The 22,560-nt window shown below is 49.1% G+C and overlaps 1 protein-coding gene across 1 annotated transcript in view; it reads left to right on the top strand.

The window, feature by feature from the left end:
- LOC141060004 (epoxide hydrolase 1-like) overlaps nt 1-22,560 on the top strand; it is a 54,281-nt gene that overhangs the window by 4,129 nt on the left and 27,592 nt on the right. Inside the window, exons 2-5 of the mRNA XM_073556247.1 lie at nt 9,086-9,250; nt 16,999-17,203; nt 17,570-17,750; nt 21,566-21,793. Of these exons, the coding sequence (XP_073412348.1) occupies nt 9,222-9,250; nt 16,999-17,203; nt 17,570-17,750; nt 21,566-21,793 (643 nt within the window). The 5' untranslated portion in view covers nt 9,086-9,221. The remainder of the gene's footprint in view (nt 1-9,085; nt 9,251-16,998; nt 17,204-17,569; nt 17,751-21,565; nt 21,794-22,560) is intronic.

The raw sequence follows: 22,560 nt of genomic DNA, 5'->3' as shown, positions 1-22,560 counted from the left end.
GCCAAGTACTTAGGCTACATCGTCGGGAGAGGCGAGATCAAGCCCCAGCTGAATAAGATAGAAGCCATTCAGAAGTGGTCGCAACCGCTGTCCAAGAAACAAGTGTGGGCGTTTCTTGGGATTGTGGGGTATTACTGGCGTATTATCCCGAACTTTGCCTTAATTGCCGCACCGTTAACGGATCTCCTTCTGGGCACCAAGTGGACAATGGTGAAATGGACTCCTGACACAGAGAGGGCATTTCAAGAACTCAAGCAGGCTCTGTGTAAGCATCCGGTGATGATTGCACCAGATTTTACCAAAGAATTTGTGGTCCAGACCGATGCTTCAGAGGTTGGGTTGGGAGCTGTGCTGTCACAGGAAATAAATGGAGAAGAGCATCCCATCCTGTACCTGATCCAGAAACTCTCTGCTTGCGAGAAGAATTGCACCATAGTGGAGAAAGAGTGCTTGGATATAACGTGGGCCGTAGACACTCTGAAGTACTACCTGCTAGGCCGCAGGTTTAAGTTAGTGTCAGACCTCTGCAATGGTTGAGAGAGAAGAAGTGTAAGAATGCCCGGGTGACTAGGTGGTTCTTAGTCCTTCAAGACTTCACGTTCCACATAGAGCATAGGCCAGGGAAGTTACATGGTAACACAGATGCTCTCTCTTGAATTCCCTGTCTGATATCTGAAGGTCCAAAACCCCCGGCTTTGGGCAGGGGGGGAATATGTGACAGGGTCTCTGGCACAGTATATGAAGGGAGATACGTGTCACTGTGCATACTGCGGTCAGAGATGTAAAACCAGAGTGTTTTTGCCACCAGCACATTAGGTACTGAGAGGGTTAATAGGAACCTATGCTATAGGCTGATTTTAGTGGACCTTCATAGAGTGGGTGGGCGGAGGTCCACCGTATCGCCACCTACAGAGTCTGCCAGGACCTGTGTGAGGTCAGTGTCATGTGATCATCACATGTGTGTTACATACTTGTCTATGAAATTCAGGGGGTCGGCTCTTGGGAGAGCAGGAACTCCCACATAGCTCCAGGAGGAGCTGAGGACTGTGCGTGATAACTGCAGGTGAACCCTGCAGGGAATGGACTTATCAGGACCGTGTTTTTTGTTTGTTTTACTGTTATGCCAGCAAAGTTCTGTTTATTTTGCTGAACCGTGCCAAGGTTTATGTCATCCCCAATAAACCAGTAGGTGACTATCTACCAGAACGGTTCCTGTGTCCACCTGATACTGGAGCACCCCCTCAGGGCTGTGGGTAATTCGGTACCGGGCTGTTGCCTTAAAGGGATGTGTGACGGCAGCAGTGACCTGGTCCGTGGCCCTGAGTGTCCATGAAGAATAAGGATTGATGAGGAATAAAGTCTACTTGTAGATAAGTTCGTGACGCCACCTGTGGTACTCGGCAATAAAGGTGTTAGCTGATGCTACTTGTACAGACCGCTGGGGCTGGTGGTGATGCAGCAGAGTTGGCTCAGCTCTCCACAGGCAGAGCTTAACCCCAGGGCAGTGTAAGTGCAGGATGGTGGATAACTGTAGTGCAGGGCTGCGAGTGTGATCAATAACTGCAGACACAAGAGTTAAGGCCCCGTCACACATAGCGATCTCGCTACTGAGATCGCTGCCGAGTCACAATTTTTGTGACACAACAGCGATCTCACCAGCGAGATCGCTGTGTGTGACAGCGATCAGCGACCGGCCCCCATGCCGGTATCGCTGATCGCTGCAGGAAAGGCCAGGATTTTTTTTTGGTCGCTGGTCTCCCGCTGGCCAGACGCATCGCTGCGTGTGACAGGTGGGAGACGTGCGTCCCTAGATACCCGATGTGCGCGTTAGTTACCAGTCCACTGCATCAGCGCGCTGGTAACTAAGGAACACAGCGACGCCGCGCGCTGGGCGTCGCTGTGCTGACCGCTGGTGAAGCTGTCACCAGCGATCACATAGCAATTCACCAGCGATCCTGACACATTGATATCGTTGTCGGGATCGCTGGTGAGTCGCTATGTGTGACTCCAGCCTTACTGTTCTTTTACCTTTTACCGAAGGCTTGAGGTGCAGACCAAAGCACTGGTACAGATGGAAATGGAGATCCAGCAGCCTGAAAGCAGATCAGGGTCCCTTGAACCAAGTGTGGTTGGAGGCCTCCTTCCTGCGCTACTGTCTGAGGTCCCTGTAGCTTGAAGCCATACTCGGTCCTCTGTTCTCTACAGTCCTTAGTACTTGCCTCTACGGCAGGCAGCTCCAGGCTCTTGTATGCTGCTGTGCCTCAGGGGTTTTGGTGAGGCCAGGAGGCTTGCAGTCTCCTGCTCTCCGGATTTGGCTGCTGAGACTGTCGTTCCCAGACAGCCATGGACTCTGGTGTCCAGTATCCAGCGCCCTGACCTGGGTGAGCTTCTTTACGGCTCCACTTCCCCAGGATTTTCTTGGCTCTTTCTCCTTTCCTCTCTCTACTTTAGTCTGGGGAGCAGCTCCTTCATGCTTCCTGCTCTTTCTCAATCCCAGACTCAACTAACTAACTCCTCCTCCAGCCCAGAACTTGCTGGAAGCTCCCCTAAAACAGGGTTCAGCGCTCCCCCTTCTGGTCTAGAGTAGGAAAAGTGTTGGGTGTAGTGGTTACCTGATCAGGGAACTCCTCTCTGCTTCCAGGCATGTTATCATCCCCCTGGAGGGAGGCAACTGTGGCAACCGGACTCCTGGGGTGCCACAATACAAGAAAGATGTATATCTCTGTACCGTGTTAAGGGCCTGTCACACTAAGCGATATTGCTATAATGTCACTGGTTTTTGTGATATCGCTGTGTCTGATACTTACCTCCGACGGCTCCCCCGCTGGTTATCGCTGATCGCGCGAAAACGTCCTGGACCGTTTCTCGTCGTCAGCTTCCTGCTCGGCTTCCTGCTGTGGAGACGAGCGACGCGTGGACGCTGGCGGGAAGACGTCAGGATCGCCTCGTCTGACAGGTAAGTAGCGACCCCCGACCCCTGCGATGTCGCTGGTGAGATCTGCCTGTGTGGCAGCTCACTAGCGACCACTTAGCGATGCACCAGCGATCCTGACCGCGTCATATCGTTATCTGGATCGCTGGTGCATCGCTAAGTGCGACAGTACCTTTAGCCAGTAGAATTTAGAATTGAGAGTCCTCAGAGGTTGATACCTTTCAATGGCTAACTGAAACTTTGAGTCATTAAAAGGTATCAACCACAGAGGACTCTCAATTCTAAATATTTTTGTCTGTGCCTGAGGAAGCAGTCAAGTGGGTCAACCCCTTACAAGATATAACCTCCAGACATTACATCATATGTGACTGATATCAGCCCCTCTTATAACACTCCAGCACTGATATAACCTCCAGACATTACATCATATGTGACTGATATCAGCCCCTCTTATAACGCTCCAGCACTGATATAACCCCCAGACATTACACCATATGTGACTGATATCAGCCCCTCTTATAACGCTCCAGCACTGATATAACCCCCAGACATTACACCATATGTGACTGATATCAGCCCCTCTTATAACGCTCCAGTACTGATATAACCCCCAGACATTACATCATATGTGACTGATATCAGCCCCTCTTATAACGCTCCAGCACTGATATAACCTCCAGACATTACATCATATGTGACTGATATCAGCCCCTCTTATAACGCTCCAGTACTGATATAACCTCCAGACATTACATCATATGTGACTGATATCAGCCCCTCTTATAACGCTCCATTACTGATATAACCCCCAGACATTACACCATATGTGACGGATACCAGCCCCTCTTATAACGCTCCAGTACTGATATAACCCCCAGACATTACACCATATGTGACTGATATCAGCCCCTCTTATAACGCTCCAGTACTGATATAACCCCCAGACATTACACCATATGTGACTGATATCAGCCCCTCTTATAATGCTCCAGTACTGATATAACCCCCAGACATTACACCATATGTGACTGATATCAGCCCCTCTTATAACGCTCCAGTACTGATATAACCCCCAGACATTACACCATATGTGACTGATATCAGCCCCTCTTATAACGCTCCAGTACTGATATAACCTCCAGACATTACACCATATGTGACGGATACCAGCCTTTCTTATAACGCTCCAGTACTGATATAACCCCCAGACATTACACCATATGTGACTGATATGAGCCCCTCTTATAACGCTCCAGTACTGATATAACCTCCAGACATTACACCATATGTGACGGATATCAGCCCCTCTTATAACGCTCCAGTACTGATATAACCCCCAGACATTACACCATATGTGACGGATATCAGCCCCTCTTATAACGCTCCAGTACTGATATAACCCCCAGACATTACACCATATGTGACTGATATCAGCCTTTCTTATAACGCTTCAGTACTGATATAACCCCCAGACATTACACCATATGTGACTGATATCAGCCCCTCTTATAACGCTCCAGTACTAATATAACCCCCAGACATTACATCATATGTGACTGATATCAGCCCCTCTTATAACACTCCAGCACTGATATAACCTCCAGACATTACATCATATGTGACTGATATCAGCCCCTCTTATAACGCTCCAGTACTGATATAACCCCCAGACATTACATCATATGTGACTGATATCAGCCCCTCTTATAACGCTCCAGCACTGATATAACCCCCAGACATTACACCATATGTGACTGATATCAGCCCCTCTTATAACGCTCCAGTACTGATATAACCCCCAGACATTACATCATATGTGACTGATATCAGCCCCTCTTATAACGCTCCAGCACTGATATAACCTCCAGACATTACATCATATGTGACTGATATCAGCCCCTCTTATAACACTCCAGTACTGATATAACCCCCAGACATTACATCATATGTGACTGATATCAGCCCCTCTTATAACGCTCCAGCACTGATATAACCCCCAGACATTACACCATATGTGACTGATATCAGCCCCTCTTATAACGCTCCAGTACTGATATAACCCCCAGACATTACACCATATGTGACTGATATCAGCCCCTCTTATAACGCTCCAGTACTGATATAACCCCCAGACATTACATCATATGTGACTGATATCAGCCCCTCTTATAACGCTCCAGCACTGATATAACCTCCAGACATTACATCATATGTGACTGATATCAGCCCCTCTTATAACGCTCCAGTACTGATATAACCTCCAGACATTACATCATATGTGACTGATATCAGCCCCTCTTATAACGCTCCAGTACTGATATAACCCCCAGACATTACACCATATGTGACGGATACCAGCCCCTCTTATAAGGCTCCAGTACTGATATAACCTCCAGACATTACACCATATGTGACGGATACCAGCCCCTCTTATAACGCTCCAGTACTGATATAACCCCCAGACATTACACCATATGTGACGGATACCAGCCTTTCTTATAACGCTCCAGTACTGATATAACCCCCAGACATTACACCATATGTGACTGATATCAGCCCCTCTTATAACGCTCCAGTACTGATATAACCTCCAGACATTACACCATATGTGACGGATACCAGCCTTTCTTATAACGCTCCAGTACTGATATAACCCCCAGACATTACACCATATGTGACTGATATGAGCCCCTCTTATAACGCTCCAGTACTGATATAACCTCCAGACATTACACCATATGTGACTGATATCAGACCCTCTTATAACGCTCCAGTACTGATATAGCCTCCAGACATTACACCAGCCCCTCTTATAACGCCCCAGTACTGATATAACCTCCAGACATTACATCATATGTGACTGATATCAGCCCCTCTTATAATGCTCCAGTACTGATATAACCCCCAGACATTACACCATATGTGACTGATATCAGCCCCTCTTATAACGCTCCAGTACTGATATAACCTCCAGACATTACACCATATGTGACTGATATCAGCCCCTCTTATAACGCTCCAGTACTGATATAACCTCCAGACATTACACCATATGTGACGGATATCAGCCCCTCTTATAACGCTCCAGTACTGATATAACCCCCAGACATTACACCATATGTGACTGATATCAGCCCCTCTTATAACGCTCCAGTACTGATATAACCTCCAGACATTACACCATATGTGACTGATATCAGCCTCTCTTATAACGCTCCAGTACTGATATAACCTCCAGACATTACACCATATGTGACTGATATCAGCCCCTCTTATAACGCCCCAGTACTGATATAACCCCCAGACATTACACCATATGTGACTGATATCAGCCCCTCTTATAACGCTCCAGTACTGATATAACCCCCAGACATTACACCATATGTGACTGATATCAGCCCCTCTTATAACGCTCCAGTACTGATATAACCTCCAGACATTACACCATATGTGACTGATATCAGCCCCTCTTATAACACTCCAGTACTGATATAACCCCCAGACATTACACCATATGTGACTGATATCAGCCCCTCTTATAACGCCCCAGTACTGATATAACCCCCAGACATTACACCATATGTGACTGATATCAGCCCCTCTTATAACGCTCCAGTACTGATATAACCCCCAGACATTATACCATATGTGACTGATATCAGCCTCTCTTATAACGCTCCAGTACTGATATAACCTCCAGACATTACACCATATGTGACTGATATCAGCCCCTCTTATAACGCTCCAGTACTGATATAACCCCCAGACATTATACCATATGTGACTGATATCAGCCCCTCTTATAACGCTCCAGTACTGATATAACCTCCAGACATTACACCATATGTGACTGATATCAGCCCCTCTTATAACGCTCCAGTACTGATATAACCCCCAGACATTACACCATATGTGACTGATATCAGCCCCTCTTATAACACTCCAGTACTGATATAACCCCCAGACATTACACCATATGTGACTGATATCAGCCCCTCTTATAACGCTCCAGTACTGATATAACCCCCAGACATTACACCATATGTGACTGATATCAGCCCCTCTTATAACACTCCAGTACTGATATAACTCCCAGACATTACACCATATGTGACTGATATCAGCCCCTCTTATAACACTCCAGTACTGATATAACCCCCAGACATTACACCATATGTGACTGATATCAGCCCCTCTTATAGCGCTCCAGTACTGATATAACCCCCAGACATTACACCATATGTGACTGATATCAGCCCCTCTTATAACGCTCCAGTACTGATATAACCCCCAGACATTACACCATATGTGACTGATATCAGCCCCTCTTATAACACTCCAGTACTGATATAACCCCCAGACATTACACCATATGTGACTGATATCAGCCCCTCTTATAGCGCTCCAGTACTGATATAACCCCCAGACATTACACCATATGTGACTGATATCAGCCCCTCTTATAACGCTCCAGTACTGATATAACCCCCAGACATTACATCATATGTGACTGATATCAGCCCCTCTTATAACGCTCCAGTACTGATATAACCCCCAGACATTACACCATATGTGACTGATATCAGCCCCTCTTATAACACTCCAGTACTGATATAACCCCCAGACATTACACCATATGTGACTGATATCAGCCCCTCTTATAGCGCTCCAGTACTGATATAACCCCCAGACATTACACCATATGTGACTGATATCAGCCCCTCTTATAACGCTCCAGTACTGATATAACCCCCAGACATTACACCATATGTGACTGATATCAGCCCCTCTTATAACACTCCAGTACTGATATAACCCCCAGACATTACACCATATGTGACTGATATCAGCCCCTCTTATAACACTCCAGTACTGATATAACCCCCAGACATTACACCATATGTGACTGATATCAGCCCCTCTAATAACGCTCCAGTACTGATATAACCCCCAGACATTACACCATATGTGACTGATATCAGCCCCTCTTATAACACTCCAGTACTGATATAACCCCCAGACATTACACCATATGTGACTGATATCAGCCCCTCTTATAGCGCTCCAGTACTGATATAACCTCCAGACATTACACCATATGTGACTGATATCAGCCCCTCTTATAACACTCCAGTACTGATATAACCCCCAGACATTACACCATATGTGACTGATATCAGCCCCTCTTATAGCGCTCCAGTACTGATATAACCCCCAGACATTACATCATATGTGACTGATATCAGCCCCTCTTATAACGCTCCAGTACTGATATAACCCCCAGACATTACACCATATGTGACTGATATCAGCCCCTCTTATAACACTCCAGTACTGATATAACCCCCAGACATTACACCATATGTGACTGATATCAGCCCCTCTTATAACGCTCCAGTACTGATATAACCCCCAGACATTACACCATATGTGACTGATATCAGCCCCTCTTATAACACTCCAGTACTGATATAACCCCCAGACATTACACCATATGTGACTGATATCAGCCCCTCTTATAGCGCTCCAGTACTGATATAACCCCCAGACATTACACCATATGTGACTGATATCAGCCCCTCTTATAACGCTCCAGTACTGATATAACCCCCAGACATTACACCATATGTGACTGATATCAGCCCCTCTTATAACACTCCAGTACTGATATAACCCCCAGACATTACACCATATGTGACTGATATCAGCCCCTCTTATAGCGCTCCAGTACTGATATAACCTCCAGACATTACACCATATGTGACTGATATCAGCCCCTCTTATAACGCTCCAGTACTGATATAACCTCCAGACATTACACCATATGTGACTGATATCAGCCCCTCTTATAACGCCCCAGTACTGATATCCCGTGGATGATATGACTGCAGATATGCGGGGTACGCCTCGTCGTGGTGGGATGGCTTTTATGTCACATGCGGGATTATTATTATTTCCTCACTGTATTTGTGTCCGGGGTTCTGTCTGTGTCCTGTGCGCAGTGTGAACACGCTCCTACACATCGTGCTGATACTGTGGTGTGCTGCGGCTCATGTCTTTGGTTTCGTGCTCTGGCTGCGCCCACATATTGGGTGACTGGCTCTTTTAGAGATTAGCAGGTGAGGCTGTTGACGATCAGTTGGTCTTTGGCAGGTAAATCCATCCACCGGGGCTCATCTGCTGTGCGGCAGGCACGGTGCGTTCCCACCTCGGGCATTTGGAGGCAGAGAAGGAGACGCGGCCAAACTTGGTGAACAACCGCAAAGAGCGCCCTGAACAAAGCGACGACATGTGGAGACAAGTGCTGGAGAACGGCAGGTGAGGGGCTCCCCAATAACCACACTGTACCCCCAGCCATGGGGCACGACTTCTGGGAGGCTCTGTGACTGGGCGCAACGGGCGAAGATCATGTGGGAATGTGCAGAGGTGCCATACAGATCTGTGGTGTAATAATCTGCAGGATATATCACTATCTGTCAGGAGGTGGAGGAGCGATGCTCTGCAGAGAGGTCAGTGGTGTAATAATCTGCAGGATATATCACTATGTATCTGTCAGGAGGTGGAGGAGCGATGCTCTGCAGAGAGGACAGTGGTGTAATAATCTGCAGGATATATCACTGTGTATCTGTCAGGAGGTGGAGGAGCGATGCTCTGCAGAGAGGTCAGGGGTGTAATAATCTGCAGGATATATCACTGTGTATCTGTCAGGAGGTGGAGGAGCGATGCTCTGCAGAGAGGTCAGTGGTGTAATAATCTGCAGGATATATCACTATGTATCAGGAGGTGGAGGAGCGATGCTCTGCAGAGAGGTCAGGGGTGTAATAATCTGCAGGATATATCACTATGTATCTGTCAGGAGGTGGAGGAGCGATGCTCTGCAGAGAGGTCAGTGGTGTAATAATCTGCAGGATATATCACTATGTATCTGTCAGGAGGTGGAGGAGCGATGCTCTGCAGAGAGGTCAGTGGTGTAATAATCTGCAGGATATATCACTATGTATCTGTCAGGAGGTGGAGGAGCGATGCTCTGCAGAGAGGTCAGTGGTGTAATAATCTGCAGGATATATCACTATGTATCTGTCAGGAGGTGGAGGAGCGATGCTCTGCAGAGAGGTCAGTGGTGTAATAATCTGCAGGATATATCACTATGTATCTGTCAGGAGGTGGAGGAGCGATGCTCTGCAGGAGGTCAGTGGTGTAATAATCTGCAGAATATATCACTGTGTATCTGTCAGGAGGTGGAGGAGCGATGCTCTGCAGAGAGGTCAGGGGTGTAATAATCTGCAGGATATATCACTATGTATCTGTCAGGAGGTGGAGGAGCGATGCTCTGCAGAGAGGTCAGTGGTGTAATAATCTGCAGAATATATCACTATGTATCTGTCAGGAGGTGGAGGAGCGATGCTCTGCAGAGAGGTCAGGGGTGTAATAATCTGCAGGATATATCACTATATCTGTCAGGAGGTGGAGGAGCGATGCTCTGCAGAGAGGTCAGTGGTGTAACAATCTGCAGGATATATCACTATGTATTAGGAGGTGGAGGAGCGATGCTCTGCAGAGAGGTCAGGGGTGTAATAATCTGCAGGATATATCACTATGTATCTGTCAGGAGGTGGAGGAGCGATGCTCTGCAGAGAGGTCAGGGATGTAATAATCTGCAGGATATATCACTATGTATCTGTCAGGAGGTGGAGGAGCGATGCTCTGCAGAGAGGTCAGTGGTGTAATAATCTGCAGGATATATCACTATGTATCTGTCAGGAGGTGGAGGAGCGATGCTCTGTACAGAGGTCAGTGGTGTAATAATCTGCAGGATATATCACTATGTATCTGTCAGGAGGTGGAGGAGCGATGCTCTGCAGAGAGGTCAGTGGTGTAACAATCTGCAGGATATATCACTATGTATTAGGAGGTGGAGGAGCGATGCTCTGCAGAGAGGTCAGTGGTGTAATAATCTGCAGGATATATCACTATGTATCTGTCAGGAGGTGGAGGAGCGATGCTCTGCAGAGAGGTCAGGGGTGTAATAATCTGCAGGATATATCACTATGTATCTGTCAGGAGGTGGAGGAGCGATGCTCTGCAGAGAGGTCAGTGGTGTAATAATCTGCAGGATATATCACTATGTATCTGTCAGGAGGTGGAGGAGCGATGCTCTGTACAGAGGTCAGTGGTGTAATAATCTGCAGGATATATCACTATGTATCTGTCAGGAGGTGGAGGAGCGATGCTCTGCAGAGAGGTCAGTGGTGTAATAATCTGCAGGATATATCACTATGTATCTGTCAGGAGGTGGAGGAGCGATGCTCTGCAGAGAGGTCAGGGGTGTAATAATCTGCAGGATATATCACTATGTATCTGTCAGGAGGTGGAGGAGCGATGCTCTGCAGAGAGGTCAGTGGTGTAATAATCTGCAGGATATATCACTATGTATCTGTCAGGAGGTGGAGGAGCGATGCTCTGCAGAGAGGTCAGTGGTGTAATAATCTGCAGGATATATCACTATGTATCTGTCAGGAGGTGGAGGAGCGATGCTCTGCAGAGAGGTCAGTGGTGTAATAATCTGCAGGATATATCACTACATGTCTGTCAGGAGGTGGAGGCACGATGCTCTGCAGAGAGGTCAGGGGTGTAATAATCTGCAGGATCTAACACTATGTGTCTGTCAGGAGATGAAGGAGCGATGCTCTGCAGAGGTCAGCGGTGTAATAATCTGCAGAATATATCACTATGTATCAGGAGGTGGAGGAGTGATGCTCTGCAGAGAGGACAGCGGTGTAATAATCTGCAGGATATATCACTATGTATCAGGAGGTGGAGGAGCGATGCTCTGCAGAGAGGTCAGGGGTGTAATAATCTGCAGGATATATCACTATGTATCAGGAGGTGGAGGAGCGATGCTCTGCAGAGAGGTCAGTGGTGTAACAATCTGCAGGATATATCACTATGTATCAGGAGGTGGAGGAGCGATGCTCTGCAGAGAGGACAGTGGTGTAATAATCTGCAGGATATATCACTGTGTATCTGTCAGGAGGTGGAGGAGCGATGCTCTGCAGAGAGGTCAGGGGTGTAATAATCTGCAGGATATATCACTATGTATCTGTCAGGAGGTGGAGGAGCGATGCTCTGCAGAGAGGTCAGGGGTGTAATAATCTGCAGGATATATCACTATGTATCTGTCAGGAGGTGGAGGAGCGATGCTCTGCAGAGAGGTCAGTGGTGTAATAATCTGCAGGATATATCACTATGTATCTGTCAGGAGGTGGAGGAGCGATGCTCTGCAGAGAGGTCAGGGGTGTAATAATCTGCAGGATCTATCACTATGTATCAGGAGGTGGAGGAGCGATGCTCTGCAGAGAGGTCAGTGGTGTAATAATCTGCAGGATCTATCACTATGTATCAGGAGGTGGAGGAGCGATGCTCTGCAGAGAGGTCAGTGGTGTAATAATCTGCATGATATATCACTATGTATCAGGAGGTGGAGGAGCGATGCTCTGCAGAGAGGTCAGTGGAGTAATAATCTGCAGGATATATCACTGTGTATCTGTCAGGAGGTGGAGGAGTGATGCTCTGCAGAGAGGTCAGTGGTGTAATAATCTGCATGATATATCACTATGTATCAGGAGGTGGAGGAGCGATGCTCTGCAGAGAGGTCAGTGGAGTAATAATCTGCAGGATCTATCACTATGTATCAGGAGGTGGAGGAGCGATGCTCTGCAGAGAGGTCAGTGGAGTAATAATCTGCAGGATATATCACTATGTATCTGTCAGGAGGTGGAGGAGCGATGCTCTGCAGAGAGGTCAGTGGTGTAATAATCTGCAGGATATATCACTGTGTATCTGTCAGGAGGTGGAGGAGCGATGCTCTGTACAGAGGTCAGTGGTGTAATAATCTGCAGGATATATCACTATGTATCTGTCAGGAGGTGGAGGAGCGATGCTCTGCAGAGAGGTCAGGGGTGTAATAATCTGCAGGATATATCACTATGTATCTGTCAGGAGGTGGAGGAGCGATGCTCTGCAGAGAGGTCAGTGGTGTAATAATCTGCAGGATATATCACTATGTATCTGTCAGGAGGTGGAGGAGCGATGCTCTGCCGAGAGGTCAGGGGTGTAATAATCTGCAGGATATATCACTATGTGTATCTGCCAGGAGGTGGAGGAGCGATGCTCTGCAGAGAGGTCAGGGGTGTAATAATCTGCAGGATATATCACTATATCAGGAGGTGGAGGAGCGATGCTCTGCAGAGAGGTCAGGGGTGTAATAATCTGCATGATATATCACTATGTATCAGGAGGTGGAGGAGCGATGCTCTGCAGAGAGGTCAGTGGTGTAATAATCTGCAGGATATATCACTATGTGTATCTGCCAGGAGGTGGAGGAGCGATGCTCTGCAGAGAGGACAGCGGTGTAATAATCTGCAGGATATATCACTACATGTCTGTCAGGAGGTGGAGGCACGATGCTCTGCAGAGAGGTCAGGGGTGTAATAATCTGCAGGATCTATCACTATGTATCAGGAGGTGGAGGAGCGATGCTCTGCAGAGAGGTCAGCGGTGTAATAATCTGCAGGATATATCACTATGTATCAGGAGGTGGAGGAGTGATGCTCTGCAGAGAGGACAGCGGTGTAATAATCTGCAGGATATATCACTATGTATCAGGAGGTGGAGGAGCGATGCTCTGCAGAGAGGACAGCGGTGTAATAATCTGCAGGATATATCACTATGTATCAGGAGGTGGAGGAGCGATGCTCTGCAGAGAGGTCAGTGGTGTAATAATCTGCAGGATATATCACTATGTGTATCTGCCAGGAGGTGGAGGAGCGATGCTCTGCAGAGAGGTCAGTGGTGTAATAATCTGCAGGATCTATCACTACATGTCTGTCAGGAGGTGGAGGCACGATGCTCTGCAGAGAGGTCAGGGGTGTAATAATCTGCAGGATCTATCACTATGTATCAGGAGGTGGAGGAGCGATGCTCTGCAGAGAGGTCAGCGGTGTAATAATCTGCAGGATATATCACTATGTATCAGGAGGTGGAGGAGTGATGCTCTGCAGAGAGGACAGCGGTGTAATAATCTGCAGGATATATCACTATGTATCAGGAGGTGGAGGAGCGATGCTCTGCAGAGAGGACAGCGGTGTAATAATCTGCAGGATATATCACTATGTATCAGGAGGTGGAGGAGCGATGCTCTGCAGAGAGGTCAGTGGTGTAATAATCTGCAGGATATATCACTATGTGTATCTGCCAGGAGGTGGAGGAGCGATGCTCTGCAGAGAGGTCAGGGGTGTAATAATCTGCAGGATCTATCACTATGTATCAGGAGGTGGAGGAGCGATGCTCTGTAGAGAGGTCAGTGGTGTAATACACAGTGATATATCCTGCAGATTATCTGCCAGGAGGTGGAGGAGTGATGCTCTGCAGAGAGGTCAGTGGTGTAATAATCTGCAGGATATATCACTGTGTATCAGGAGGTGGAGGAGCGATGCTCTGCAGAGGGGTCAGTGGTGTAATAATCTGCAGGATATATCACTATGTATCAGGAGGTGGAGGAGCGATGCCCTGCAGAGAGGTCAGGGGTGTAATAATCTGCAGGATATATCACTATGTATCAGGAGGTGGAGGATCGATGCTCTGCAGAGAGGACAGTGGTGTAATAATCTGCAGGATATATCACTATGTATCAGGAGGTGGAGGAGCGATGCTCTGCAGAGAGGTCAGTGGTGTAATAATCTGCAGGATATATCACTGTGTATCTGTCAGGAGGTGGAGGAGCGATGCTCTGCAGAGAGGTCAGTGGTGTAATAATCTGCAGGATATATCACTATGTATCAGGAGGTGGAGGAGCAATGCTCTGCAGAGAGGTCAGTGGTGTAATAATCTGCAGGATAAATCACTATGTATCTGTCAGGAGGTGGAGGAGCGATGCTCTGCAGAGAGGTCAGTGGTGTAATAATCTGCAGGATATATCACTATGTATCAGGAGGTGGAGGAGCGATGCTCTGCAGAGAGGTCAGTGGTGTAATAATCTGCAGGATATATCACTATGTATCAGGAGGTGGAGGAGCGATGCTCTGCAGAGAGGTCAGTGGTGTAATAATCTGCATGATATATCACTATGTGTATCTGCCAGGAGGTGGAGGAGCGATGCTCTGCAGAGAGGTCAGGGGTGTAATAATCTGCAGGATATATCACTATGTATCAGGAGGTGGAGGAGCGATGCTCTGCAGAGAGGACAGTGGTGTAATAATCTGCAGGATATATCACTGTGTATCTGTCAGGAGGTGGAGGAGCGATGCTCTGCAGAGAGGTCAGTGGTGTAATAATCTGCAGGATATATCACTATGTATCAGGAGGTGGAGGAGCAATGCTCTGCAGAGAGGTCAGTGGTGTAATAATCTGCAGGATATATCACTATGTATCTGTCAGGAGGTGGAGGAGCGATGCTCTGCAGAGAGGTCAGGGATGTAATAATCTGCAGGATATATCACTATGTATCAGGAGGTGGAGGAGCGATGCTCTGCAGAGAGGTCAGTGGTGTAATAATCTGCAGGATATATCACTGTGTATCTGTCAGGAGGTGGAGGAGCGATGCTCTGCAGAGAGGTCAGTGGTGTAATAATCTGCAGGATATATCACTATGTATCAGGAGGTGGAGGAGCAATGCTCTGCAGAGAGGTCAGTGGTGTAATAATCTGCAGGATATATCACTATGTATCTGTCAGGAGGTGGAGGAGCGATGCTCTGCAGAGAGGTCAGTGGTGTAATAATCTGCAGGATATATCACTATGTATCAGGAGGTGGAGGAGCGATGCTCTGCAGAGAGGTCAGTGGTGTAATAATCTGCAGGATATATCACTATGTATCAGGAGGTGGAGGAGCGATGCTCTGCAGAGAGGTCAGTGGTGTAATAATCTGCAGGATATATCACTATGTGTATCTGCCAGGAGGTGGAGGAGCGATGCTCTGCAGAGAGGTCAGGGGTGTAATAATCTGCAGGATCTATCACTATGTATCAGGAGGTGGAGGAGCGATGCTCTGTAGAGAGGTCAGTGGTGTAATACACATAGTGATATATCCTGCAGATTATCTGCCAGGAGGTGGAGGAGTGATGCTCTGCAGAGAGGTCAGTGGTGTAATAATCTGCAGGATATATCACTGTGTATCAGGAGGTGGAGGAGCGATGCTCTGCAGAGGGGTCAGTGGTGTAATAATCTGCAGGATATATCACTATGTATCAGGAGGTGGAGGAGCGATGCCCTGCAGAGAGGTCAGGGGTGTAATAATCTGCAGGATATATCACTATGTATCAGGAGGTGGAGGATCGATGCTCTGCAGAGAGGACAGTGGTGTAATAATCTGCAGGATATATCACTATGTATCAGGAGGTGGAGGAGCGATGCTCTGCAGAGAGGTCAGTGGTGTAATAATCTGCAGGATATATCACTGTGTATCTGTCAGGAGGTGGAGGAGCGATGCTCTGCAGCGAGGTCAGTGGTGTAATAATCTGCAGGATATATCACTATGTATCAGGAGGTGGAGGAGCAATGCTCTGCAGAGAGGTCAGTGGTGTAATAATCTGCAGGATATATCACTATGTATCTGTCAGGAGGTGGAGGAGCGATGCTCTGCAGAGAGGTCAGTGGTGTAATAATCTGCAGGATATATCACTATGTATCAGGAGGTGGAGGAGCGATGCTCTGCAGAGAGGTCAGTGGTGTAATAATCTGCAGGATATATCACTATGTATCAGGAGGTGGAGGAGCGATGCTCTGCAGAGAGGTCAGTGGTGTAATAATCTGCATGATATATCACTATGTATCAGGAGGTGGAGGAGCGATGCTCTGCAGACAGGTCAGTGGTGTAATAATCTGCAGGATATATCACTATGTATCAGGAGGTGGAGGAGCGATGCTCTGCAGACAGGTCAGTGGTGTAATAATCTGCAGGATCTATCACTATGTATCTGTCAGGAGGTGGAGGAGCGATGCTCTGCAGAGAGGTCAGTGGTGTAATAATCTGCAGAGTAGATCTCCATCACGCGGTTCTTTTCTCCGCAGGGCGGCGTTCCATGATCACTGGCCGCACAGTGCGCTGGTTCCTGTCGGGGTCGGCGGTGTCGTACTCTGCTGGTTGTTATGTGGGCGAAGAAAGAACACCATAGAGATGGGAGATGGGTGGTGGGGGGCAGGGGTGAGACCCCAGAAGAATGAGGACACCAGTGTGAGACCCTTCCGTATTGAGGCGTCTGAAGAGGATATTAAGGTACGGGGGAGCTGGAGTGGCGCTGGGGTATTAAGGGTCACTCTATAGTGTTCATTTACCACATCACTGCTCACAGCTGGAGGTTTGTTACAATGTATCCAGTCTGATAATTCTCTGTGAGATCCAGGACTCCAGACTGATACATTGTAGAGGACAAGGGAGAGGATTGTGCTGCTGAAAGTCTGCTACATTGTAACAAGTCCCTCAGCTGAGCGAGCAGGAGGAAGGAAGGCGGGATTTCATTAGTTTCCACATCTGAATTGCTCTTATGCCCCACCCCTGCTATTATCTCCCACCCCTGCTTTATGCCCCACTCCCGCCCTTCTCTCACACAAATCAGTGATCTTCCTCTCGTGTGGCCTCCAGGATCTCCATCACCGCCTGGATCAGAGCCGCTATGTGTTCCCACTGGAGGACGCCCAGTTTCATTACGGCTTTAAAGGAACCGAGCTGCAGTTTGTCGTTTCCTACTGGAGGAACACGTTCAGTTGGGGCAAGCAAGTGGAGATCATCAACAAATACCCGCACTACAAGACCAAGATCGAGGGTTAGTCCTCTGCGGACCACAGATGAGATGACTCCATATATTATTACATTACCCTATGTGATCATACTCCTCAACGCTGAGACTACAGCACCAAGGAGAAGTGGTGGATGGTGGCGATCACAGGACAGAGACGTCACTGATCTGGAAATGGTGGAGAAATGGAGACATCATCACCTCATCTGCAGCCTGAGCCTTGTGCAGAAATCCCAACACCTCCAGGATCGGCTGAAATCGCTGAGGTCATTAATGGTCATCTGAGGAACCTGTGGCTTGGTCATCAGGAGGTATCTACATCACTTTGAACTTTTAGCCAGATGTTTGGCTTCAGCAATGAATCCGGCTTTTGTTTTGGATGCATTGATAGTTGGAGATTGTTCTGGAGACCACGTGGGGACTCCATGAAGTGGCTTTATGAGGGAATATCACACCGGTCCTACTCCTGGGCTTATGGTGGGTGGCATAATATCTGTTAGGCAGACTCCTCAAAACTTAATTTGCAGTCACTAATAGGTCGGCCTTACATTGATTGGTGCTGGAACCAGCGGGACGGCCATCTCTCCAGTGTTGCAGGTATCATTTTTCCAATACAACAACCCCAGGGTACATTTTCCTCTGTTCCTCGCACTACTGTCAGCCACATGCGTGGCCTAAACCCAACTTCCGTGGCTACAGCGTCATAGAATCCCAGAATGTTAGAGTTGGAAGGGTTCTCCATGGTCATTGGGACCTCCGGGGTTGTTGTGTCCAACCCCTGCTCAATGCAGGAGTCACAAAACCATCTCCGACAGCTGTCTGTCCAGCCTTTGGTCGGTGAACGCACAGGAGCTGCCGGCAGCATCTACAGACTTGTCTCCATGGGGGGGGACGTCATTGGTCGGTGAACGCACATGAGCTGCCGGCAGCATCTCCAGACTTGTCTCCATGGGGGACGTCATTGGTCGGTGAACGCACATGAGCTGCCGGCAGCATCTCCAGACTTGTCTCCATGGGGGACGTCATTGGTCGGTGAACGCACATGAGCTGCCGGCAGCATCTCCAGGCTTGTCTCCATGGGGGACGTCATTGGTCGGTGAACGCACATGAGCTGCCGGCAGCATCTCCAGACTTGTCTCCATGGGGGACGTCATTGGTCGGTGAACGCACATGAGCTGCCGGCAGCATCTCCAGACTTGTTTCCATGGGGGACGTCATTGGTCGGTGAACGCACATGAGCTGCCGGCAGCATCTCCAGACTTGTCTCCATGGGGGACGTCATTGGTCGGTGAACGCACATGAGCTGCCGGCAGCATCTCCAGACTTGTCTCCATGGGGGACGTCATTGGTCGGTGAACGCACATGAGCTGCCGGCAGCATCTCCAGATTTGTCTCCATGGGGGACGTCATTGGTCGGTGAACGCACATGAGCTGCCGGCAGCATCTCCAGACTTGTCTCCATGGGGGACGTCATTGGTCGGTGAACGCACATGAGCTGCCGGCAGCATCTCCAGACTTGTCTCCATGGGGGACGTCATTGGTCGGTGAACGCACATGAGCTGCCGGCAGCATCTCCAGACTTGTCTCCATGGGGGACGTCATTGGTCGGTGAACGCACATGAGCTGCAGGCAGCATCTCCAGATTTGTCTCCATGGGGGACGTCATTGGTCGGTGAACGCACATGAGCTGCCGGCAGCATCTCCAGACTTGTCTCCATGGGGGACGTCATTGGTCGGTGAACGCACATGAGCTGCAGGCAGCATCTCCAGATTTGTCTCCATGGGGGACGTCATTGGTCGGTGAACGCACATGAGCTGCCGGCAGCATCTCCAGACTTGTCTCCATGGGGGACGTCATTGGTCGGTGAACGCACATGAGCTGCCGGCAGCATCTCCAGGCTTGTCTCCATGGGGGACGTCATTGGTCGGTGAACACACATGAGCTGCCGGCAGCATCTCCAGGCTTGTCTCCATGGGGGACATCATTGGTCGGTGAACACACAGGAGCTTCCGGCAACAGTTCATGATGATTTCCTTCCTCAGACGACCATTAATGACCTCAGTGACAGCAGCCGAGGCCGGAGGTTCCGGGATTTCTGCACGAGGCTCAGACTCCGGACTGGAGGATCCCGAGGGTGTGATCTTGTTCTCACTTTTCTATTATTTTCAGATCAGTGCCTTCTCCTTCATCCTCCATTTCTCGCTCCCGGTGTTTGTTGGGGTTTGAGCAGGTGACTGTATTTTCGGTCAGAGTTATTCTATGGGGCTGTGCACAGGTTTGATTGTTTTTCTTCAGACCGAGTGGTCGGGGGGAGAATTGCTCACTTTGCTTCCAATGATTGAATGGCACCATCTTATTCATACCTGAGGATCCGTAGAAAACACCGGCTGATAGAGGGCAGAGCAATTTTCATGGACTGAATGGAGAAAACTTTTTTGAATTCTCCTCATCCAAGAAGATCGTCTCTGATCACTCTGCTGAGTCTGACGACCATTTTCCTCTCATGGAGACCAGAGTCTTCTGCACCTGCCCTTCCAATATTAGGCAGTATGACACTACAGTGAGCGGTATGTTAGATCACGCCGTACCTTATATGACGCCCGTCTCTTTATATCCTCCATTATTACATAATAAAGCTCCACACGTGGAGCCTCTAATCTGAGGTCCCTGACTGGAGGCTGCTACACTCACCTGCTGCCATCCTCTCCTTCTATCGACTTCGGTCGTCTCCAGCAGTTTGCGACCTGTCTGATCGCTCCAGTGTTTACTGGACGAGCTGGAGGACACTTCTCAATGCAAGTCTATGGGAGCCTCGCACTGGCCTCATCCTGGCCTTGCTCTGGCCTCACAGTGGCATTTCTCTGGCCTCATACAGCCATCTCACTGGCCTCGATGTGGCCTCGTACTGTCCTCGCACTGGCATCATTCTGGCCTCGTAGTGGCATCGCTCTGGCCTCGCACTGGCCTAGCTCTGACCTCATTCTGGCCTCACTCTAGCCTCGCACTGGCCTTGCTCTGGCCTCGCAGTGGACTCTTACTGGCCTCACATTGCCATCTCACTGGCCTAGCTCTGGCCTCGTTCTGGAGTCGCTCTTGCCTCACACTGACCTCACTCTTGCCTCGCTCTGGGCTCACTCTAGCCTCGCACTGGCCTTGCTCTGGCCTCACAGTGGACTCTTACTGGCCTTACATTGCCATCTCACTGGCCTCACACTGACCTCACTCTGGCCTCGCTCTGGGCTCACTCTAGCCTCGCACTGGCCTCACATTGCCATCTCACTGGCCTCACACTGACCTCACTCTGGCCTCGCTCTGGGCTCACTCTAGCCTCGCACTGGCCTCACATTGCCATCTCACTGGCCTCACACTGACCTCACTCTGGCCTCGCTCTGGGCTCACTCTAGCCTCGCACTGGCCTCACATTGCCATCTCACTGGCCTCACACTGACCTCACTCTGGCCTCGCTCTGGGCTCACTCTAGCCTAGCTCTGGCCTCGTTCTGGCGTCGCACTGGCCTCGCTTTGGATCTCATAGACTTACATTGAAAGCTTGTGATGGTTACCTCTGACTTCTGGTGAGTTGGAAGTGGGGGGCACAACATGGCGCCATAGGACCGAAGCGGCGCTGATAGAAGATGGTGTCAGGTAAGAGGAAGACTATGGTCAGGGACATCAGATTAGAAGCTCCACTCCAGTACTGAAAAAAATCAAAACTCTGGAGTGGAGCATTCAGGTCCCAGGTGACTATAGGGGTCCTCAATAAGAGTTTGCCCGACTGTCCCTCGTAATGACTGTGCAGCTTCCCAGAATACAGGACTAACTCTCTTCTTTGGTTCTTTTAGGTCTGGACGTCCATTTTGTCCATGTGAAGCCCTCAAACCTTAAGCCGGGACAGAAGGCCATCCCCCTGCTCATGGTCCATGGCTGGCCCGGGTCCTTTTATGAATTCTACCGTATCCTCCCTCTGCTGACAGACCCCGGGAAACACGGACTGGACCCCAGTCTCACATTTGAGGTCATCTGCCCGTCCATCCCAGGGTATGGATTTTCTGAAGCTCCACACAAGAAAGGTAAGTGGAGGAGGGGAAAGGGGCGGAGTAGCACCAGTGACCACGCCCTCTCTTGCAAGGGGGCGGAGTAGCAGCAGTGGCCACGCCCTTACCTGCCACAGGGCGGAGTAGCACCAGTGACCATTGATCCTTCTACTGTGTCTGTATTACACACATCCTCCCTGTGTCCTCCACAGCCTTTGTTGCCCTTAGCAACCAATCACAGCACAGATTTAATTTTATCAGAGCCATTTTTGAAATGTAAGCCACACTGTGATTGGTTGCTATGGGAGATGGATGGTTTCTCTTTCTGATAATAAAGCAACCGCATAGAGCCCCATACAGGCATGGAGGGGAGAACATGAGCGGCCACATAGAGCCCTATACAGACATGGAGGGGGGAGAACATGAGCAGCTGCACAGAGCCCCATACAGACATGAGGGGAGAACATGAGCTGCCACACAGAGCCCCATACAGACATGGAGGGGGGAGAACATGAGCGGCCACACAGAGCCCCATACAGACATGGAGGGGGGGAACATGAGCGGCCACACAGTGCCCCATACAGACATGGAGAGGGGAGAACTTGAGCAGCTGCACAGAGCCCCATACAGACATGAGGGGAGAACATGAGCGGCCGTACAGAGCCCTATACAGACATGGAGGGGGGAGAACATGAGCGGCCACACAGAGCCCCATACAGACATGGAGGGGGGGGAACATGAGCAGCCACACAGAGCCCCATACAGACATGGAGAGGGGAGAACTTGAGCGGCCGTACAGAGCC

The sequence above is a fragment of the Dendrobates tinctorius genome, unplaced genomic scaffold (assembly GCF_039654945.1).
Source record: "Dendrobates tinctorius isolate UK_male_01 unplaced genomic scaffold, ASM3965494v1 ptg000232l, whole genome shotgun sequence".
Taxonomy (NCBI): domain Eukaryota; kingdom Metazoa; phylum Chordata; class Amphibia; order Anura; family Dendrobatidae; genus Dendrobates; species Dendrobates tinctorius.
Note: the sequence above shows the minus strand (reverse complement) of the source record. Positions and strands in the feature narration are given on the sequence as shown.